General features: G+C 39.4%; 1 protein-coding gene across 9 annotated transcripts in view; it reads left to right on the top strand.

The window, feature by feature from the left end:
• DMD (dystrophin) overlaps nt 1-25,400 on the top strand; it is a 9,298,038-nt gene that overhangs the window by 7,195,683 nt on the left and 2,076,955 nt on the right. For all 9 annotated transcript variants that reach the window (XM_044072398.1, XM_044072396.1, XM_044072400.1 and 6 more), the window contains one exon: nt 12,077-12,249. In XM_044072398.1, coding sequence (XP_043928333.1) covers nt 12,077-12,249 — 173 coding nt within the window. The remainder of the gene's footprint in view (nt 1-12,076; nt 12,250-25,400) is intronic.

Here is a 25,400-nt window from a genome sequence, read left to right as displayed (position 1 = left end):
GATTGAGGGCTCAGTGTCTGTCATTCTAAAAGTGTATTAATTCTGGTTTAAGGACTTGGGCTTCACGCCAGTTGTTTTACATTAAGAAGGTTTGTGGTCTGCACTGTAGTGGCAGAACAGGTAGCTTACATCCTTCTAAGTTGGGAACTGCTGATTGAGGGCTCAGTGTCTGTTATTCTAAAAGTGTATTAATTCTGGTTTAAGCACTTGGGCTTCAGGCCAGTTATTTTACATTAAAAGGGTTTGTGGTCTGCACTCTTGTGGGAGGAGAGACTGGACTCTGCCCTTCTGAGCTGGGAATTTCTGGTTAAAGGCTTATAGTACCTGCATATTTGAAGTGCTTCTACTGAAATTGGTACACCTTGTTTGCTGTAGCATAGACTAGATCCAGGCCTGCTGAATCTAGCTTTGTTTGTATAACTTGAGCAGGCATTCTTTAAAGTATTCAATTGTATTTATTACTGCTTGGTAGTAACTTGATTAAAGTGTAGCTATCATTCTAAGTCTTTTGGATTAAGCACTTGGGCTTCAGACCAGTTGTTTTACATTAGGAAGGTTTGTGGCCTGCACTGTGGTGGCAGGACAGGTAGCTTACATCCTTCTAAGTTGTGAACTGCTGATTGAGGGCTCAGTGTCTGTTATTCTAAAAGTGTATTAGTTCTGGTTTAAGCACTTGGGCTTCAGGCCAGTTATTTTACATTAAGAAGGTTTGTGGTCTGCACTCTTGTGGGAGGACAGGCTGGACTCTGCCCTTCTGAGCTGGGAATTTCTGGTTAAAGGCTTATAGTGCCTGCATATTTGAACTGTTTCTTACTGAAATTGGTATACCTTGTTTGCTGTAGCATAGACTAGATCCAGGCCTGCTGAATCTAGCTTTATTTGTATGCTGCTTGTTTGTTTGCTTATTTCCCTGAAACACTAATTCCACCTAAAATGTGTCTTTTCAGCGCTTCTGTGGATCCCTAGTGATATCTGCATTGCTTACTGTACTTATTTTCTTGTTTCACTGTTTGTCATTTTTGCATTTAAGTTACCTGTAACACATTGCATTTAAGTTACCTGGCACTTGCTCACTAAAGCAATTATATAAGTCAGCACTAAAATATTAAAAGCACTACAACCTCACAAACTCCCCTTGAGTACCCCGTTCCCATTGGCCCTTTTTTTTTTCAATTATAAAGGAATTTCCAATACTATTCTAGCATGTCCAAAGGTCAGTTGTCAATCTCCTCTCCAGTCCAGCTGGTGAATCTGGGAATCTTGAGGCAATGTTACAACTGCCTCATGTACACAGACAACCCTCTCCTCCTCCCAACAAATTCCAACACATGTGAGAGATGCAACCATATAGCCATACTGGAGGCTAAGCTCTCTCAACTCAGTACTGGCGAAACCAGTCAGGAGGAGAAGGAAAGCCCACTCACTACAATTCCAGTCTCACACAGACCTACCACGACAGCAAACCAAACACATAAACACACAAAAACATACAGATAGGCTCTAAATAAAAATCTGCCTAAGCAGCAGAGACCTCCAAAGCAGACACCCAAGCAACTGCTACCCCAAAACAAAACATGTGCAACATATAGCTCACAAAGCCAGTGTGCCGAACAGTCACAGCCCTTAAGGCTAAACAACACACCTGATACACTTGTAATAGGTGACTCTATCATCAGGCACACTGACGTCCGCTCACCAGGCTGAACAAGGAGAAGGTCACGGTGAGCTGCCTGTCGGCCGCTAGGATCCGCCACATAACACAAGCACTCAGGTCACTCCAAGGCAATTACAAATATGACTCAGTCATTGTCCATGCTGGTGTGAATGACCTGAGACGTACCTCCCTGGACTACATGAAAAGAGACATAGAGGAGCTCTCTGAGCATGTAGCCCAGGCCGGTATGACCCTGACCTTGAGTAGCATCTTACCCTCACCAAGAATGATGCCACAATATGAAGACAAGATGATCAATTTCAACAATTGGCTTAAGTATTGGTGTCATTCAAAGGGGATCCAATGCCTGTCAGCCTGGGATGACATGCTCGACAAGCCACGATGCTTCACTAGGGATGGCTTGCACCTGTCACCCTGGGCTTTCAGATATTGGCAAAGGCTCTTGCTACCCCCATACTGCCTTTTTAGGCAAGGCTCAAAAGACAAACCCACCTCCATAGGTATCACAAGGGATAAGAAACTAAGAGTAATGCTACTCAATGCCAGAAGTCTAAACCTCAAGATGCACGCACTCGAAACTCTCCTTAGCATGGAGAACATCGATATCTGTGCAGTAACAAAAACCTGGTTCAAGGCTCCCGAGAGCACCCCAGCACTACCAGGTTATACCTCATACAATGCTTTTCGGCCCCAAAACTTCGACCGTACCACAAAAGGAGGGGGAGTATCAATATTTGTCAAAGATACCCACACCTCCAGGTTGGTGGCACAGCACGAAGCATCAGAGACTATCCATGTGCAACTAACAGTGGGTAAAACTGCCTTCCAGTTTATAGCCTGCTACAGACCACCCTCCCAAACCCAGGAACCCCACTTGGTCTTCCTGAGAACACTGGAAAATATGAAGGTCTCTCCAAACACCATTATATTGGGTGACTTCAACTACCCAAACATAGACAGGGAGCATTACTCTAGCTCCAACACCCTAGCCCAAAGGTTCCTAGAATTTATAAACTCAAATGCTATGGAACAACTTGTTACCACTCCCACAAGAGGGGAAAACATACTGGACCTGATCATCACCAACATGGGGACTCTATGCTCCAGACCAGAAGTGTATCCCTCACTGGTAAGATCAGACCATAAACTAATCTCACTGGATATTCACATCCCAACTCCACCCCTGCCCTGAAAACCACAGTGAAAAACTTCTCTAAAGCAAATTTCACACTCCTCAAAACTGAGGTGGAATCCTTCAAAGCCCCCGGGCTTGTGGAAAATCTGCTTCAGACCGTAGAATCCTTTATAAATGCATTCTATGAACACCTTCAGGAATGCATGGATCATGCAATCCCAAATAAAACCAAGACCCAATCCTCCAAAGGCAGACGTCCTGTCTGGTGGACCCCAGCCATAAACAAACCATACAATAGAAGGAGGAAGCTACTACATGATAGAGCAAAATCCCAAAAAGGGAAGGCATCTCTGATCAGTATTAGCAAAAAAACTATGGGCACTCATAAAATCGTCTAAGGCCAGCTTCGAGAGAAAAATTGCACAGGACACTAAGGATAATCACAAGGCTTTCTTTCGTTATGTTAGGAACCTGAGTGTGAATTCCCAGATATGCTCAGAATTAGTCCGAAATGAGAAAAAATACACCGAACCCACAGACATTGCCAACATCCTAGCTGACAGGTTCAGCACAAACTCCCCCCCTCCCCACCAAAAGGGCAAATATTTATCCCAGCAGAGTGCTGCCCCCCTGACATCTCAGATGCTCAGTTAAGAGCTGCCCTCTCCAAAGCAAAAAACACAGCATCAGTGGGACCAGACGGTGTTCCAGGCTGCGGCCTACATGAACTCCAAGAAGAGCTAAACCCAAACATAAAACTACTGTTCAATCTCTCCCTTACTACAGGATATGTACCCAAAGAGTGGCGTACAGCAACAGTGGTCCCTCTCCACAAAGGTGGTGCCTCAATGGATCCTGGAAACTATCGCCCCATAAGCCTGACTAGCTTGGTCTGCAAAGCTATGGAAAGGATCATCATGGACCTCATAAATAAAGATATTGGGGACCTACAGACACTGGATCCTACCCAGTTTGGCTTTGTTAAGGGCAGATCCTGCCTCTTAAACCTGGTTGATTTCTTTGAAACAGTCACCAAGGCCATTGACGAGGGGAAGGTGGTCCACACAGCCTACCTGGACCTTGCAAAAGCCTTTGATACAACACCCCACTCAGGCATTATAGATAAGCTCACCAGCTTAAATATAAACCCCTATGTCACTAGATGGGTTGCAAACTGGCTCAAGGACAGAACCCACATGGTTAGAATTGCTGGAGCCATGTCAGACTCCAAACCAGTTACAAGTGGTGTCCCACAAGGCTCAGTCCTGGGACCTCTCTTGTTCAGTATATATTTCTCGGAGGTACAGACCAACACGTTAGGACTGTGGCTGACTAAGTTTGCAGATGACTGCAAACTGGGCACCATAATCGACTCTCCAGCCTACACAAGCATCCTCCAAAAGGGCCTCATAGAAACAGACAACTGGTGCCAGAGCCATGGCCTCAAGCTAAATGCCAAAAAGTGTATAGTCATCCCCTTTGGCAAAAACAAAGTGCCCACAAATTACCACATAGGTGGTAATCCATTAAGTACAGAAGAAGTAATTAGGGACCTGGGGACCCAAGTTGATAGCAATCTCTCATTTGACAACCACGTGGCCAAAGTGGTTAGAAAAACATTTTATATAGCCCACCTAATCATGAAGGGATTCACATCTAGATCAGGGGAGGTCATCGTGCCTCTTTACTCATCCCTCATCAGGCCCATAATTGAGTACAATGCCCCTTTTGGGATGTACCTTACCAGACACCTGCAGCAACTGGAAAGATCCCAAAAGTATCTCACCAAGAGGATCATAGGGCTCAAACAGATGCCATATGCTGTCCGGTTAAAGAAACTCCAGCTCTACTCAGTGGCATACCGACTGCTCAGAGGCAATCTGTGCCTGACACATAAAGCCATGTCCAACCCGGAATTAATGGACATGCTGCACCTCAGGAAATCCAAATCCCATCGAGCTACGTGCTCGAGAGACTTGAACCTCAGCACTGAAATAAATAGGACATGCTGGAGGGACAGATTCATAACCCAGAGGCTCCCTTCACTCTGGAATAAAATCCCAGTCCAGGTTAAGCAGAGTCCTTCATTGACTCTCTTCAAGAGGAATCTTGATGAGTGGATGGGAGATCGTAGGTTTACCCCAGGTATCACTTCTGTGTCACTGTTAGACAGAGGCACAGTATACTAACCTCGAAAAAGGGCATAGCAAATTTAATTTAAAATGGGTGGCGAAAGCCAAACACACTCTGGCTAGGCTTATAAATGCCCTAGGGCAGATAGCCTACTATGAACCTATGAACCTATGGTCTCCATCATTCTTGCTCCATGTTTCATCACCTAATAGAAGTTCTGCCTCCTTCCTTTGTAAATGTCTACCTCCCAGATCTGCTGAGCATCACTTCTGTGTCCCTCAGGTATCCCCTTCATATGTACTGTAAATGTCATTATTGTAACACCCATGATTTTTCTCTAAATTGCTGTTTTGCATAAAGGTTCAGTGCAGCTTTTCTCAGGTGCAGTTAATTTGTGCTAAACAGAAAGTTCCACGTGCTGCTGTATAAAGGTTCTTTTTGTGCATATTTAAAAGCTAGCTGTCAGAATGTTCTTTAGCACTGTGACTTATTTTCAAGACCTGCTATTTTGATACTTTTCATTAAGCACCTAGTTATAGTGTTTTTTTTTAACTTGCCAACAGGGTAAGGCAAATCAACACATGTGTCCCTTCTCAGAGGCAACTGATGAACCAATAAGCACTGTTTGGTTAAGTGACTTGTTCAGAGTTACAAAGAAGGCATGTGGAGGTTCACAACTTTAAACCAGCTGTTGCTGCAGTAATCATTCTGATAGTGTTAAACTGGCTGTCCAGATGTCTGATTCAGCACCACTGTTTTAAATACATACAGTTTGTAGTAAATGCAAAATCCTTTCAGTATTACAATCTGTACCATGTTTTTTGAAAGCTTCATTTATAATCTTTTGTAGAAGCTCCCTTCTGCTTATGCAAATATCAAAAGTCTTTTCTTAGAGACTGTATATGGTTGCTTATAGATAGCAGCAAATCTGCCATTCTCATTGACATGATCCTTCTTCAGTCAAAAACACTGAAGTGTCAGCCTCAACATCAATACATCTTTAAAGAGTTGTTGACATTTTTGCAAACAACCTCTTCCTAATGTTTTTCAATCAAAGTGCTGCATTTGCACATGCATGTAAACCATTGCAAAAACGTATGTCAGATGAGAAGACTTACAGGGATGACTACCAGGCCTCATCCTTTGAAAGACATACAAATTGGTTGCACTGGTCTGTTTGCTCTTTTTTAAATTTGGATAGAGGGAGTGGACAGTGATTTAGAAACAAAGAATGTTTTTCCTGAATGGTAGAAGTATCCACAATAAACACATCTGTGGGTATGTGGCATGACCAGATCTTAAGATCTAAGTTCATGGCCAGAAAATGGGTTTTAAATGGTTTCCATTAAGTCATACTGGGGCTTAAGTAAATTCTGTGATGTCTAACACAGTCCTGAGAATAACAGAAGAGACAGGCATGAGATATTTACTTGAACCAGTGACTGGGCGTGCATATCTATTAAATAACAAACTTGAATGGAAGCAGACAACAATACTGTTAAGTTTAAGAATCCTCAGCAAAAGTGTCAGAGACTGACTTGCAGTACCTATTATACATTTATTTTCTACATAAGTGTTACATAATCTGTAATTTTTTTTTTTGCAGAACTGTAAAGAAATAGGCAAAATAACATTGCCTTTCTCAAAGGTGGAATTTCTGAGTTTCAGTTGCTATCTTTCTCCTACCTTCTTTACTTCCTTCCTTATGCAAAAGCATCAGAAAGCTCCAAAGCAGACACCCACAAAACCTGCAACTCCCGTCACAAACCAGACAACACATAAAACACAAAATCAATGTGCCACACAATCACAGCCCTTAAGGCGAAATAACATACCTAACACACTAGTAATAGGTGACTCAATAGTCAGGCACACTGCCGTCCCACTCACTAGGCTGGACAAGGAGAAGGTTACTGTTAGCTGCCTGTCGAGAGCCAGAATCTGCCATATAACACAAGCACTCAGGTCACTCCAAAACAAGTACAAATATGACTCTGTCATTGTTCATGTTGGTGTGAATGACCTGAGCCATACCTCCCTGGACTACATGAAAAGAGACATGGAAGAGCTCTCTGATCATCTTGCCCAGGCGGGTATGACCCTGACCCTGAGTAGCATCTTGCCCTCACCAAGAATGATACCTCAGTATAAAGAAAAAATGATCAATTTCAACAATTGGCTAAGCTTCTGGTGTCATTCAAAGGGGATCCAGTGTCTGTCAGCCTGGGATGACATGCTCGACAAGCCGCGTTGCTTCACGAGAGATGGCTTGCACCTGTCACCCCTTGGCTTTCGAATACTGGCCAAGGCTCTTGCTGCACCCTTAGTGCCTTTTTTTAGGCAAGGCTCAAAATTCAAACCCACCTCCGTAAACAGCACAAGTAAAAAATTGAGGGTTATGATGCTCAACGCCAGGAGTTTAAATCTCAAAATGCATGCACTCGAAGCACTCCTAAGTATGGAGAACGTCGACATCTGTGCAGTAACTGAAACCTGGTTCAAGGCTCCAGAGAGCACTCCAGCACTACTGGTCTACAACTCATACCACACATTTCGGCCACAGAACACGGACCGAAACACAAAAGGAGGAGGTGTATCCATATTCATCAAGGATACCCACACCTCCAGGTTAGTGGCACAGCATAATACCTCTGAGATCATCCATGTGCAACTAACATCGGGCAAATCTGCAATGCAAATTGTGGCCTGCTACAGATTACCCTCCATGACCCAGGACCACCACTCTGCCTTTCTGGAGACACTGGAAAACATGAAGGTACTACCGAACACCCTGATCTTGGGAGATTTCAATTACCCTACTATTAACTGGGAAAACTACTTGATTACAATCTCCCAGGCTCAGCACTTCCTGGAATTTATCAACTCAAATGCCCTGAATCAGCTGGTAAACTCCCCTACCAGAGGCCACAACATATTGGAACTGGTCATCACCAACATGGGTGACAGGTGCTCCGTACCAGAGGTCATGCCATCACTGGTTAGATCAGACCATAAACTAATCACCCTGGATGTCCACACCCCACCACTACCCCCAACCAACGAAACCACAGTGAAAAACTTTTCTAAAGCAAACTTCACCTTACTTAAGGCAGAGGTGGTAAGTTTCACAGCCCCCACGCTAAAGGATAATACTGCCCAAGATGCAGAATCCTTTACAATTGCACTCTATGAGCACCTACAAGGATGCATGGATCATGCCATCCCTAGCAAAACCAAGACTCACTCCCCTAAGAGAAGGAAACCAGTCTGGTGGACTCCTGCCATAAACAGGTTATACAACAAAAGGATGAAACTAGTTCAGAAAAAAAGCAAATCCCAGGAAGGAAAGACATCCCTGATCAGTATCAGTAAGAGACTAAGGTCCCTCATAAAATCATCCAAGGCTAACTTCGAAAGAAAAATAGCCAAGGATTCGAAAGATAACCACAAAGCCTTCTTTAGCTATGTCAAGAATCTAAGTGGCAACTCACAATAGTGCAAAATAGCACAAAATATACTGAACCTACGGATATTGCCAACATACTGGCAGATAGATTCAGTGCAAACTTTACCTCCCTCTCACCTTCAAAAGGGCCCAGAACAATACCGGAAAAGTGTAGTGTCCTGGAAATCACAGAAGCACAGGTGAAAACAGCCCTTTCAAAAGCCAAAAACACAGCATCAATGGGGCCAGATGGTGTCCCAGGCTGCGTCTTGCACGAACTACAGAACGAACTAACCCCCCCACTTAAATACAATGTTCAACCTCAGCCTCTCCACAGGCTACGTGCCCATAGAATGGCACACAGCAATGGTTATTCTGCTCCACAAAGGAGGGGCCATAACTGACCCTGGTAACTATCACCCCATAAGCCTGACTAGCCTGGTCTGCAAGGCTATGGAGCGCATCATCATGAAACTCATTAACAAAGACATTGGGAACCTCCAAACACTTAACCCGACCCAGTTCGGCTTTGTTAAGGGCAGATCATGCCTACTAAAACTGGTTGACTTCTTCGAGACAGTTACCAAGGCCATAGACAAGGGAAAGGTGGTTCACACAGCCTATCTTGATCTCGCCAAGGTGTTCGACACCATTCCTCACTCGGGTATTATAGAATATCTCACCAGCCTGAACATAAACCCCTACGTCACAAGATGGGTTGCCAACTGGCTTACAGACAGAACTCACACAGTAAGAATAGCAGGTTCCAGGTCTGACTCTAAACCAGTAACAAGTGGTGTCCCGCAAGACTCAGTTCTGGGACCCCTACTCTTCTGCATATATTTCTCAGAAGTGCAGGCAAACACAGGAGGACTATGGCTAACCATGTTCGCCAATGACTGCAAACTCTGAGCCATAATTGACTCTCTGGCTGACACGGACATCCTTCAAAAAGGCCTTACTGAGACAGACACCTGGTGTCAAAGTCATGGCCTCAAGCTAAATGCCAAAAAATGCATAGTCATCCCGTTTGGGAAAAACAAAATACCCACAAATTACCACACAGGCAGCAGCCCCCTTAATACAGAAGAGGTAATAAGAGATCTAGGGACTCAGATAGATAGTAATCTCTCCTTTGACAATCATATTGCCATAGTAGTTATGAAATCCTTCTATGTGGCCCATCTAATTACTAAGGGGTTCACATCTAGAAATAAAGAGGTTATAGTGCCCCTCTACTCGTCACTTCTCAGACCCATCATAGAGTATAATGCCCCATTTGGGATGTACCTCACAAGACACTTCCAACAGCTTGAAAGACCACAAAAGCACCTCACCAGGAGGATTACTGGCATCAAACACATGTCCTATGCAGCCCGACTGAAAAAACTCTGGCTGTACTCAGTGGCATATCGCTTACTCAGAGGTGATCTCTGCCTGACTTATAAAGCCATGTCCAACTCAGAATTGATGGACATGCTCCACCTAAAGAAATCCAAGTCACTGCGAGCCACACGCTCTAGTGAGCTAAACCTCCCAACATCAATAAATAGAACATGCTGGAGGGATAGATTCCTGTCACAGAGACTCCCCATGCTTTGGAACAAAATTCCTAACTACGTTAGGCAGAGCCCCTCACTAACACTCTTCAAGAGAAGCCTTGACGAGTGGATGGGTAACAGAAAGTACACCCCTGGGATCACTTCATTGGCTCTGCTTGACAGAGGCTCAGTTAATTAATCAATGGGGTGGCGAAAGCCGACACACTCTGGCTAGGCTTATAAATGCCCTCGGGCAGATAGCCTAGTACCTACCTATGAACCTATGAGCCTATGTCAGTCACACAATTTCCAAGCTTGCAAATCCCAGCTAATTAGTGAAGTTGCTGTCAGTGATTTTCAGGTTTTGGTCACCTTCACACTACAAAAGACTCAATAGATTTGTGGTCCCATGGGAAAAAGCAAGTTGTGCAATTATAAATGATAGTACACAGCTTTGTTGAATGTGAAATAATAAGAAATTGTTACAGGTGCCTTGCTATGTGGTTTCCTTGACAATAGACTTTCCATTGTAATAGAGAAAAAGGTGTAAGAGGAAGAGAGACACATTTCTAAAGAAAGTATCATGAGACTTCAGTCAGCCCTAACAAAGTTGTGCACTAAGGAAGATGACTAGGACAGAGATACCCTAGAAATGAAAAAACTGCTAAGTTCATGCTTTTCTAATATGTGAAAGTACAGGGGTAATTTTATAGGGATGAAACATGTCTTGAGTAAAATAAATAATACCTTTATGGTGTACTTGTCATTTATGCAAAATAACTAATAAGTGAGTTCTGGCATGTTAATACGTTAATGAAGGGATAATTCTATAGGAATTTTGGAACGTATTTTATACCAGGTAATTGGAGTGGTATGTAGGCTGCAGAAATATATTGATAATTTAAAAGCCAAAAGAGAAACATGTTTACATGTGCTTTGAAATTATTTCACAGAAGTTAATCAAAGAAGCTAAGTAGTTTACTTGGAAACACGTTCAGAAGCAAATCACTAAGGCAGGTAGTAATAACAGATCTGTTAGCTTTTAATTAATCAAGTGTGGAATTTCAGACACATGATTTCCAATAGATAACCGTTTCAGAGTTGCTAATGCCTAGCAGTGACTGAATGAAAAGCACTACATGGACCCTGTACCTCTCACACAATAGATCTCATAGACAACATCAACTCTGTGTCTTCAAGACTGCTTCACTTTCCAGGTGGTGAAGGTGAGACATAAAATCAGAGAAAATGCAAATCACTTGTGAGTCTGCAGTAAATTAATTATATTTTTAAATATAATGTAAAATGCACTTATAAAGCCACTAAAATTATGCCTAATAGGAAGGAAGTAGCCAAGCATACTGTGTGTTCTCATGCAAGGAAATAGTTCCTTAGCACCTTTCAAAAACTGAGACTAGAATATGTTTAGTGCTATGTTAATGACTGCAACACACATCTGTACATACTTTACCTAGTTTTAGGATTATCATCTAATGACTCCATTGTGGTTGTAGGTGAACAATCAAAATTATATAGCATATGGAAAGGGGTTTACTTTTTCAAAAATTTTAGGTAAGATGTTACAATAATATGAGGTTTATTCATTCACTCATTCACTCAGTCAGTTAGATATCCTCTAATTACATGTTTTATCCATTTCAGGACAGCTGGAGCCTATTTTTGCTTCAGTGAACACATCGCAAGAAACTAATCCAGGACAGAATGTCAGTCTGTCGCAGAATGCATGCACATACATACATACTCACTGAGAGTGCACACCTATGGGTAGTTTGTTAGTACAAGATAGAAGTTACTGAAGACACTCAGCCTAATAGTGGCCATCCCATCAGCAAAATGTGGTTGATGAACTAGGACAGTTTGGTAATTACTAAGAAGTAACACCTTTCAGAAATTAGCAGATGATTGACAGGCTAGTGTTGGAATTTGCTGGAAACAAAGTGCATGCAAGTAAAACATGTAAACTCATGACACAAGATTTTATATAGCTACTACCTGTCAAATTCAAATACAAACATAAACTCTTTATCAATAATGTGAAAAAAACATTCTCATGTGATGAAAAAAAAGCCTATTTTCTTGGAAGGGATAGGAGAGACTGATTGTACTTTTGTATATCATTTTCATAGGAGCTTCAGTCTGAAATTGAGAACCACACTGACATTTACCATAACCTGGATGAGAATGGTCAGAAAATCCTGAAATCTTTGGAAGGTTCTGAGGATGCTCCCTTACTGCAGAGACGTTTGAACAATATGAATGTCCGATGGTCTGATCTCAGAAAGAAATCTCTCAACATCAGGTAGGAAATATGTCCTCAGAGAGGAAATACAAGTGTTGGTCCAAGGAGCTGGATATTTACCGATATTTTGTTGCCCTCTGATAGTTAATATGTTTTATGTAAGTCCATCACTGGTAAGAAATGCAAGAAAGTATAGTTTGTTTAGATATATGTAGCTGCTGCAGAAAGCTCTCTTGTTGCTGTTATTATACAGAATATCTTTAAGAATTTCCCATATCCATCTCTCTGTCTCTCTCTCTCTGTATATATATATATATATATATATATATATATATATATATATATATATATATATCGTTTACTATCAAACTGTGGAATGGCACTTACGCAAAACTGGAATGGTCAATTGTGTGTTTTCCAGTTTTTGTAATGCCGTTCTGAGAATGTTTGAATTCACATTAATGAATGGTAGTGTACATTTGCTAATATAAAATTAATGTTCTGGTTGGAGATCACACTATAGTGGGGATCGGGAAATTTACCCTTTTCCTTACTGTAGTGCAATCTTGGAGTTAGTATATATAGTTTGCAGAGGGTGTGGGGGGTGCAGTGGGGCTTACCACCCTACAAAACTGTAAAAACGTGTCCTGTAGACATACAATTCATACAGCAGCTTCAGCACAATTGTCTGAGGGTTTGACGCCATCTCTTGACATTCCGAATATGTTAAAATGCAGAAGTCGAGGTGACGATTTTTGACATTTTGTAAAAGTGACATTGCCAAATTCAGAATATCAGTTTGTGCAAGTGAATAGATATTTTTGTGACTTTCAACATTTTGACAGTAAACCTTTATATATATATAATGTGTGTGTGTGTGTGTGTGTGTGTGTGCAGTACCAATTCATGTTAATTTGCTGCTTTAATTTGGAGTGTTTAAAGTCAGCATTTTTTAATGCAGTGCTGGTAAAATTGTCACTGAGATAATGCCACTAATGGGTTTGCTAGTGCTTACTTGTAAGGGTATAGATACAGGAATTATTTGGTCAGTAGGTCTGGTGGTGGTCTGGTTGTGTTTATTTGGGGAAGTGTGAGTTGCTTTATAAATTGAATTTATGAAGATCACTGCACGGCAGCGATTGGGAATTTGCCCTTTCCCCACTGTTGTGCGACCTCCTACTTAGTATACATGAAGTAGCAGGTGTGGTAAGGGTCAGGGAGGCTTAACTCCTGCAATAAACTTTCTAGGTAGTATTTATTTGTGCCTTGTTTATTTCTGATTGGTGTTCTTAGCATATTTGCTTGACTGTTTGTGGATCGCCTTTTGGTAAGGTCTGGTAATAGAGTTTGCTTAATTCTGTTCGCTTATAAGGGGTTTAGTCATTGTTGCATTCATAGATAGATGGATAAATAGTTGTCTGGAAGTTGGTGTGGAGGGTTAAGGCTGGGAGATGTAGTATAACGTTTGATTCCATAAGCCCTCATTTCCCTACTGTGGGACCTTCAGCAAGGCACTTAGCCAGACATTGCTTTCAAGTTGACCCTGAAAAGGGACTGTGTCCAGTGATCCTACCTTCTTAACAAATGGATATTATTAGATGGACAGATTTTGATGCACTTCATTGACAGTTCATTTTCCCAACAAAGTGATAGTGTTTTACCTAGCATTCATTTTACCAACAACCCATTTTCTCTACAGACATAGGTGGTTCAGTGCTAGTAATTGGAGAGAGAGAGCTTGTGTGTGTGTGTGTGTGTGTGTGTGTGTGTGTGTGTGTGTGTGTGTGTGCATATGCACGCGCAAGTGTTTGCACGCTAAGGTCATAGTGCTTTTCATGTGTGTGCTACATAAGGCGTACATGCCCTTTTGTCTAGTGCTGTAGTTTGTTTGTTTGTGTCTTTCGGCTTTTTCCGGTTAGGGGTTGCCACAGTGGAACTCCGGTCCGCTAATGATTGGTAGTGGATTTTTACGTACCGGGTTACCAGCCCTGATGCACAACCTTCAACGAAGGCATGCCCCATTCACGTATGCCTCCACACAGAAGACGCTCTAGCTGAGAATCGAACAGGACAACATCTTGCTATGAGGCGACAATGCTACCGCAGCACCACCACTGCAGTTGTCTAGTGCTGTGGTACTGTTTGGGAAATATTTTTTGGAAGGTAATGTGCAGGGTTAGAGTAAGGGACAGCAATAGAGTTAGAGTTAGCACACATGAGTAAGGTAGTGTAAGGGGGCATAGCCCCCTGCTCATCCTTACTCAGCACCTCCTTTCCCATAAGTGCTGACCCTAACCATATCCCTGCACTTGTCCCTTTTCCGAATCCTGCACCTTACCTTCCAAAAAAACTTCTTGTAACAGTACCATTATTAGATTCTTGGGGTTTTCTTTATTTCATTTATTTATTTATTTGTTTAGTTTTGTTTTTATTTAAACTGAACAAAAGGTAACTGCCTTTCTTTTGTGAGGTTTGTGTTCTTTGTCAGTATTGTGTGTTCAGGATTTTTAGCTGCCAACATAAGTGCATATTAATATTTTCTTTGTCTTTCAGCATTTTGTTGCATCAAGATTATTAACTATCATGTACACCTAAACACACACACACACACACACACACACACACACACACACACACACACACACACACTCACATATATATGCACACACATGCAGATATATTACCCCACTGGGGAAGAGGGTTTGCATTAATGGGTCATGCCTGGATTTTGAAATGGATAAGGGTATTGTGGATTATGATTGTTCTTCAGTTGTAACTAGTTTATGTGGATAATACATGGATGTCAAGAAATTCACCTTAAGAGTGGAGTGAAGTGAAACTTGATAGTTACATTTTGCTGTCCACATTGAGAACACATAAAAGGATTCATGATCATGCAGACAATCAGAAATCTGCTCCATGTACTACCAGTCACAGAAAAAAATCGCTGAAGTGGGAAGTGTTTTATAGCTTTGAGAGCCACAGAACATTTAGTCATATTACTCAGACAGTGGGCAGAAGCTAAGTGTCTCTCTGCCACACTTTTTGTTTAAAAGTACAACAAAGGGAAGTATCTAATAGCTTTAAGAGCTGTTTAAGTTACTACTGTTGCCCTGTGGTAGTTGGCAGTGGCCACTGTTATGCTCTAGTGAGAGACTAGATCTTAGTGCTTGGAGGTGCTTAGCAAATGCTTAACGAGTTTGCCTTTCTCCTCAGTTTTGGAGTATAATCATGATGCTCCATGTACGATATTATCTTTCTGATTTCTTACTTGTTCTTTGAAATATATTTTAGACACAAACTGTGCTTAATAAATAAAAATATCATTAGCAGGCTTTACTCTGTAAATTAACTGCTAATGTTAGCAGAGCTATATACAGTTTTTGGGTCTATATTATAAGATCGACGGTTGAAAACATCGAACACCATATGGTTGATACCATATGGTTGATGTCTTCAAATATCAAACTTATAAAAACAACAAAAACAAAAAACAAAAAAGTACCCTAATGGGTTTAAGCGAAAGGGGCCAAGCCCTTATGCACCCCCTACACCCCCACTATTTAAATATACAAACTCCGAGACTGCACTACATTGCAGTAAACAGAAATCTCCCCTTACAGAGATTTACGTTTACACGTTCGATGTGCGCTTTTGCTATTCTCGTGTCGACAATATTAGCTTCGATATTGTTGGCTTTCGAGAATATAATATAGTAGACCCACAGTTTTTCATACTTTTGAGAGTCTGAGACAAAATACTTAAAATAATTTGCTACAAAATAGTCAATTTTTCTGTAGCTTGGTTCTTGTTCTGCAGCTTAACTTATTTCATGAAACAGTTCCTATGAATTATGCAAGTTCCATTCTAGAAAACGGACATCATATTTAACCCTTCCTTTTACTCTACAGGAATTTGCTTAGCTTCATGCATAATTTATCACCACACTACCTCTATTCTGCTTTGTATAGTCGTGGAGACAGGATTAAATGTTAAATAGAGCAAACTGTGTGCTATGAACATTTTATTTTTCAGTCAGTGATTCTGATTTTATGAGGCTTTTCCTATGGCCAGTCTGCAGCACAGATAAAGCAGAATTATGAGCACAAGGTATGCAAGAACTAATGAGGCAATGAAAGAAAAAAAATAATTTAAGATGGTGGTTGCTGGGTGATTATGGTAATAGCCTGCTTTCAAGAGAGAGATGGAGAGAGAGAGAGATGTGAGTTGGTATGTGGACAAGAAGAAGGCAAATATTAAAGAATTCAGAAGCAAAACTACCGGAACATGACTAGGGTGGGTAAAAATGTTTATGCACACAAATATCTTTTTTAAACATAACATTTCACAAATGCTCTCTTCGTACATATATCATTAGCATTACTAAACTACCTTCTTTCCCGTTATTTCTGTCTTCTCCAAGTAAATTCATTCCTGTTCCTATCAGCTTTCCGTAACTCCTGCAAAAATGTCATATCTTGTTTTGGTCTCTTTCTTATGTTCCTCTTTATCTATACTGACTCTTTACCTCTTATTCCTTTGTGTGTTTACAAATCCATCTTTCATTACCATGCATTTGAAAATAATTTTCCTGAACCAGCTGAACACTGTTACACACATTAACTTATTTGTAGAAGCAGACTGTTTTATATTTTTGTTCCCCTCTACCAAGACACCTTCCCCCATCTGCCTAATATATTGCCTACTCATTCTCAATCAATTATCACATTAAAAAATATTCCTCATCTCTGACAACAGTGTGCATGTCTTTGTTCAGTCAGCTTCCAGTACATTTCATCCTTTGCTTATCCACCCTAATTCTAATTAACTATTCTTATAGCTTTCTTTTGGGTACGATGCCAAAAGGAGTTTTTTTTTATTTCTAAATATCTATAGAGACATTCTAGAAGTTAAAAACTACTCGTGTTTGTGGTGTTACCTTTTCCAAATGTTTACCATTACATTCATGCAGCCTTTCTGTTTGTGATGATCCTTTTTCTTGCTAGATATAATGAGGGGCTGACTGGAGCATTTGGTAAAATACATTCAAATTGCAATTAGAATGACAGTATATCAGAGCTGACATGTGCAGGATAAATTGTCAACATGGAATGTTAAAGCATGTAATACCCTTTTTGCTAACTATACTTTAAAATGGTACTATCAGATAATCTGATTACATTCACCTTTAGTCCTGCCATGAACATTATCATTCATATTTGGATTTTGTGGCTTCTGCAACATTTTGTTGTCCAAGACCCATAAACAGATGCATGATGCTACATTGCTCTTGTTATTTTGTTTCCAGTCCATTACCTTACTGACTGACCTTCAGCCCTATTTGACAGATAATAGCATTGCCTTCTACTTGACCTTCTGATTGCATCATTCATTAACATTCCATGGGGCTCACATCTGTCCAGTGAGAATTCATCTTATTCAAGCTATACCACTGGCAGTAAAAGCAACAACCAGCTACTGGAAATCTATCACGAAGTGCAGTCTCAAGATGCTTTCCTTTATGCCTTGGCTGACTTCCTTTCATGGCAGTTAGTGAAGTGGGCAGACAGGGATACACCACCAGACCATATGTGAATGCATGTGCAACATTTTTCTTTAGATACAATGTTTCACATTGATTAGTAGGCCATAGCACTCACTACAGCATTATTTCATGATACTTATTACAACTCCAACATCTACTAGGTGTTTTAAAAGCAGCAGAATCACAGGTCCAGCATCTACCAAATGGCACAAAAGCACAAGAACTGACCTGACATTCTCCCTTAAATATCAGAAAAACAGCATCAGGCCCTCATTTCCTGACTCTTTGTCACCCAGGCATCCTAACTGAACCCAGGACAACTGGGCTCCATTCTGGGCTCTGTCAGTTTGTGTCATACAAATATTTATTGTATTATAACAAGTCCACACAGAAATATCAGAGAGCACCAGATAAATGTTCTGCTCAAAATTACAAGTATTCCAACAATCAACAGAAGAGCAGAGCAAAATAATGGCTCCAAATCCAGTTTGATAATAAAAATATTTTATTCAAAAGTCACACATATGCACTTTCACCATCAAATGAACTGCTTCTTCAGACATTAACACAAACCATACAAACCTTCTATTTAAATACAAATAAATCATTGCTCCTCCTCATTTAAGTATAAACCAATTGTATTTTAAAGGGACTTAGCCCTAAAAAATCAAAACAACATGTATACATTATAATATCACACTCTTCACTACTTATAGAATTCATCCTTATGGATAGTTCACACATATAACTATACACTAAATTTCAAACACATATATTTAAAACTAGATAAGCTTTACACATATATTTAAAACCTTTTGTCAAGTGCACAGGTCTAATAATATTATTCATACATCAGATACCAGACAGATACATATAAAATACATATAAAATATATAGATAAAAAACATGCATCAAAAACATACATGAAAGACAAAACATAAAAATATATATAAAAAAAAAACATGAAAAAAAATGGAAGAAAAAATGAAAAAAAAATGAAGGAACATATAGACTAATCAAATCCTATCTATATAGGGGTCAAGCTTTCAAAATGGGTTTTATATGGACTTTGTCATTCAAGCCTCTCCTAGTATCTGCTCTCATTCTTCTTATCCATCTGGTCTCATTGACCTCTGTCTTATTCCTGACATCACCCATTCTTTCATTCATAAAAACCTGAATTGATTAATATTGTTATTGTCAATCACATTTCTCTAAAGCATCGGTAACTATCCAGTTCTTAATACTGTACTGATGTTCCCTTATTCCATTCCTTAATTTTCTATCTGTTTTACCTATATAGAATGATTTACATATCAGGCAATATGCCAAGTAAACCATGTGCATTATTTCACAATTAGCTTCTACCTTAAAAACAAAACCCTTATTTAAATCTGGGTGAAAAAACTGCCCTGACATATATCTACAAAAATTACATTTTGAATAAGGTACGGTAGTTGTTATAACACCCCTATCTTCTTCTAGACTTCTTGGGTAGCACAACAATCTTTTCAAAGATTTCATATTTTTAAATACAAACTTTGGATTAACCCCTACTACCTCCCAATTTGTTCATCAACTGTCAGGATGGGACAGAACCACTTATAAACATCTAGGACTTGTTTCATATTACTAGAATACAAATCTGATATCTTTACTATATTTTCAGTCCCACTAGTCACATTTTTACCTCCCTCCCTCTCAACATTCTCTTTTAGAGAAATATGGTTTAGGCTCTGTGCTTCTTAACCTTTGCACTTGTGTCAAGATATTACTGACCTTTTGTGTATTTTGACCCCTATTTGACAAAAACTTTCAGGGAGCCCTCCGTAGACATAGGGATCACTCCCAGGGGAGTAAGAGTCTGTATTAAACCTTTAGTTGGTCAAGTGGATGATATGTTATTGTCATCTTGGGTAGATATTTAGCAAAAAACTTCTTTACAGTTTGTAAAAACCTTACATGATTTTTATGAACAAAAGATAGATGTATATATACCAGAAGTTGTTCTTATTTGTGAGAATGTTAAATCTTTTGAGGGCTCTGTTATTTATAAATAATGTTTCAATAAGTTGAGAGAAGAATTACTTTTTGAACAGAGTTTAAAAGAAAGAAAGATAGGCAAATTCAGTAGAGACTCAAGGGACTACCAATTAGGTAAGCCCTTTGAGTTTATTAAAAATGGCAAACAAAGTAAGAATGTTAGATTTGCTCAGAAGGAATTTATGTTTACTGGGCAGTAAAGAAGAAGAAATAAGTCTATTTTGAAAAATCTATGAGTGATACTTCAGGAGAAGACTCATTATATACAGATACAGAGGTAGATAGACAGCAAACGCCAACAGCTACCAAAAAGTCATGTATGGGAATGCAGGACAATTTGTTATTGAATTCTGACATGGCCCCTTTACCTTTAGGAAAAGAAGGTGGGGGGTAGGAAACATAAGTCCAAAAATAGGGATCAATGGATCTCTGGATCTCTGGAAGCCATGCTGAACTTCCTGAAACCCAGATAGTGTCTTCCAGTTATGTGATTAACATCTCTTCAGTGGTTTTGTCTGAATCTGAAAGTTTGTTGCTGAGCAAGGCCTCAATTTTATTCCAGGGTTATTTGTCCCTGAGGATGTCTTTGTGGAAGATTTATATGCTTTTTGCAGACTGCTTAATTTGAAACTATATTTTCAGAATGGGGAATCTGTTAGTGACAATAGTGGCTTTAAGTTCAATAAATCAACATTTATTCCACCTATGAATAAGAATGTTGAAGTATTTCAGAAATGTGTACTTAAGGAGTTACATTTTGCACTAAATAGTCAACAATATGTTTCTCCTTCTAATTTATCTAGTGAAGAAAGGAATGCTTTGACACAGCTGAAAAATAACAAAAATATAGTTCAAGCTGATAAAAGTGGAGCAACTGTTGTTATGGAAAGATCTTTATATGTCACTGAAGCTAACAATCAGCTGCAAGATAACAGATTCTATGCATGTGTGCCTTATGATCCCACTTCTGATTTCAAAAAAGACATTCACATGTTTCTAGAGTTTGCTATTAGTGAGGGGATTATTGACAAATGTACAATGTTCCATCTGAAGGTTAAAAATCCGTCTTCCCAATATTTTTGCCTTCTCCCTAAGATTCACAAGTTCATGCAGCAGCCACTGGGTAGACCAATTGTATCCGGTAAATGCTCCCTAACTGAACCTTTGTCTGCCTATTTGACTGTTTATTTAAAGCCATTGTTATCAGGAGTGAGAGCCAGGATAAAAGACACTACTGAATTTTCAAATATTATTTCAGATGCCCAATTAGAGTCTAACTGGTTACTATGTACTTTAGCCGTTACGTCTTTATATACTAGTATTCCTCATTGGGCTGGTTTGTGCGCTTTAGAATATTGGCTAAACGGGATGTCTTTATATAGCCCGGGTTTCAATACATTTTTGTTATGCCTAACAGAGCATGTGTTACCTAAAAATGTTTTTTTCTTCAATACCAAATGTTTTTGCAATTGAAGGGTACAGCGATGGGTGCATCGTTTGCACCCATCTATGCTGACCTCTTTATGGGTTATTTGGAACAGATAATATATGATATACATCACAACATTTTTCTTGGTGAGATTGATATCTGGCGTAGATTTTTGGATGACTGCTGGATGGTGTGGAAGTCAGATGCTGTATATTTACAGGAATTTGTTCAATATTTGAATGAAAACAAGTGGGGCATCAGGTTTACAGTAAATTATGATGCTACATCTATTTCTTTTTTAGATGTTAAAGTGTCTAAAGAATCTGATGGAACTTTGTCTAGTACATTATACAGAAAACCCCACCATTCCAACACTTTACTCCATGCATCCAGTTGTCATCCTAAGCACATTACAGCAAACATACCTAAATCACAGTTTATGAGAATATATAGAATATGTTCCAATAATGAAGAATATATACATTCTGATAATGAGGTAGGTCATTTTGTTGAACGAGGCTATTCACTGGCACAGGTTAGGCAGACTAGGAGGGAAGTACAATCATATTCAAGAAGAGAGCTTTTGAAACACAGACATTGTGGCCCTTGCTCCAGCAACAAAATTAGATTCACTACCACCTATGGTAGGAACACTCATAGATGTTTAGATATGATACAACAACATTGGGACATTTTATTAACAGATGACAGGTTGTATGAGTTGTTAGGTCAAAGATACTCTTTTTTTTTAGAAAGGGAAAACTTTAAGTAGTTACTTTAGCCACTATGAACATTTTTACCCTCTATAAATTCTGTACTAACTACTATAGATGGTACACAAGTGGTGGGTTGTTACCGATGGTACACAAGTGGTGGGTTGTTACCCCTGTGGCCATTGCTCTTTTTGTAAATTCATATGTTCAACTAAGGAATTTTCAAGTAAGAACACATCAAGGGTTTTTTTCTATCAGAATGTTTGGCAATTGTAATAGGGACTGGGCTATATATCCGGATATTTGCTCTTGCACAGCCTTTTATGTAGGTCAAACTTCCAGACCATTAAAATTGCGAATTTCAGAACATCTAAGTAGCATTAGAAATAAGTATCTGGCTAATGCCTTATATAAACATACTATTATACACAAGACAGCTATGTTTAAATTTATTATTATTGATAGGGTGTTAGGACATAGATCAATGAAAAGTGGTTGGCATAATGTTTTGAACAAAAAAGAAAAGTCTTGGATAGTAACATTGGGGGGATTGTTTCCACCTGGTCTTAATGAGCATTTGTAATAATTGTTTAATGGGATATAATTATTCTATTGTGTTATGATATATACGATGGGGAATGTACTGATGCGTTTTACATTGAAAAGGCCTGTGGGCCAGAACCAGTCACGTTTTGTACATTAAGACTAGATATTTGCTCCAGCTGAGTGCTGGCTGGTTTGTTTATTGATTCTCCTCAGCTCTGCCTTCCAGATACTTGAAGCAGTTACCCGGTTCCGCTATTTTCCCTCGTATCTCAATGTTCATTTGCTTCTGGTTTCCCCCATTTGTTGCCATTACAACTGTTTTATCTGTATGTGGTTTCATCCTATGTATCCTCAGTTTTGCATTCCATTTCCCCTATCCTTTGCTGGCGTTCTTGCTCAGAATCTGCCTGTAATGACACATCATGTTCATACAGCAACTTTGTTGCTCTGTCCCCTGCAACAATTTTGCTGAAATATTCCATCACCGGTGTATACAGTAGTAGGCTCAGAGCCAAACCCTGATGCACACCTACTCCTACTGGGAACCCCTCTTTGAGACTGAACACTGAGTCATTAGTTCTTTGTACATAGCCTACACTAATACTAACAGTGTTAGTGAGACTTTTAACCACCACAGGACTGCCCAAATCACCTTTCTTGGGACCTTGGCATATGCTTTGTACTATACGAGGGGAAGTCTCCAGTGCAGGCCAAGCACATTAATTAAATCCAGGACTCTGGGGCTACATTCAGAGTTTTATCTGTTTGTGTCATAGAACACGTTATTGTATTAGGTCAAGGTCCCAGTCACAGGCCCATCTGCACTTTATGAGATGTGTGCCCAGAAACAACCTTCTGTGGTTTATTAAAGACTGAAATGCTGTGAGTGTTCCTGAGATGTGAAGTTCTACAGTGCATTCTCAAATGCTAAAATTAACAATGATTTTGTATCTCATCATTAGCCATTTAGATGCGTATCAGAATTCCTGCCCTTTAGATTGACTTTCAGTAATTCCATTGCTTTCTGTTCATTCAAGAATCATTCCACAAATACAATGCCATGTTAAATACGCAACTCAAGAAGAACTGCATTACAATGACAGGTGGAACACAGACACTAGCTCCTTATAGCTTAAATACCAGATCAGTGCTAATGGCGACAATGTCTTGGTTTTAAAATGCTATAATGTTTTCCCAAGTATTAAAGTGCATACTGACATCAGACAAAACTACTTATCTCTAAAGCAATGCCGAACAGCAGGATATTACTATTTTTATTTTAAATAAAATTATATGCATTTCAGAAAGTACAGCAGTTAGAAACTCTTGCAGATTTAATATTTTTTAGTTTTAGGAAAAGATAACAAGAGTTTTTAATTAAGTGACATGGACCGATCGAGTATATATGGATATCAGTGAAGCCATTTATATGGCACCATATTAAAGGAATCAGGATAGAAGAAACCCACAAGATGGAATGGAAACTGGATGAGCAATGGGGTGTATACGGTAGCTGTCAAAGAGAAAGTGTCTTCTGGGATGGCAGTTCTCTGTAGAATATCATACAGAGCTGTGTTGGGACCAGTGTTGTTTAGGACTTTTCCATCTGACATTTTTGAGCAAGCCCTCACATTTTCTTATTAGTAAGCATATAATGAAGGGCCACATGCAAAATGAGAGTAAAAATAAGTTAAGTGCTGGTCTGGAAGTCTGGAGGTTAATGCTGAGGATTAAGGCCCTGAGCCATTCATTATGTCACTCTGGGAAAGCCTCTTGACTAGGCAATAGTCTGGGGTTGGCAGTGTAAAGGGATATTTGTGTTCTGTGGGCTTACCTACTTAACAAAAGTGTAAAATGTGCTGAAGATGATATATATATATATATATATATATATATATATATATATATATATATATATATATATATATATATATATATATATATATATATATATATATATATATATATATATATATAGATAGATAGATATGTGTAAATATATATATATATATATATATATATATATATATATATATATATATCTATGTATATATACATAGATATATATAGATGGGTCTGGGACTAATGCGCGAATGGCCATTTCTCCGAATCAGAAACGGCCGGGCATACATACGCGAAAGTGCTTTTCATCGAAGAAGCACTTTCGTGGAAGTATGCCTGGAGGTAGAGGGAGTCGTGGGGGAGTGACTGTTGCAGAGATCGTACTATGGTGCAGTTAAGGGAATTTTTCCCTTTTCCCCACTGTAGTGCAATCTCAGGGTGAGAATAATAAAGTAGGGGGTGTGTGCAGGGGGGCTTGCCCCCCTGCATAAACGTGAATTTACTGGGTTTTTTTTTTTATTATTTTAACACACTTTAGCGAAACCGCTTTTTCGGTGAAAAGCACTTTTGCTAAAGTGTGTTCGGTGATAATGGATTCAGACTTTTGATCTTTCGATCAAAAGTCCTAGATCTACATATATATATATATATATATATATATATATATATATATATATATATATATATATATATATATATATATAGAGAGAGAGAGAGAGATGGTAATTACGTATTATTGCAACCAGATTTACGAAGACCCACACTTTCTACTGTTTTCAAGAAACCATGTCTGTAAACCTATCAAGGGTGTGTAAACTCTGTAAGTGTTACTGTGTCACATAATTTTTCACAGGGGAAGAGGAATAACCATTGAAATCCTCTTCCCTGGCTACGTCCCCTGCAAACCTATACACCTGACTGCCAAAAGTTGTGAAAGTCACCACTTTTGTAGCAAGACAAGGAATCAGGAACATGGCTCATTGAGACAAACTGACCCACTTCATTTTGAAATCTTTTTTGGCAGGTATCTCAGCAGTTGTCACACACCCCTGTTACAGGCCGGCCTCTGACAAGGCATGTTCATTCACTTTTA

The sequence above is a fragment of the Protopterus annectens genome, chromosome 5.part0, assembly GCF_019279795.1.
Source record: "Protopterus annectens isolate FY-2018-M chromosome 5.part0, PAN1.0, whole genome shotgun sequence".
Lineage (NCBI taxonomy): Eukaryota > Metazoa > Chordata > Ceratodontiformes > Protopteridae > Protopterus > Protopterus annectens.
Note: the sequence above shows the minus strand (reverse complement) of the source record. Positions and strands in the feature narration are given on the sequence as shown.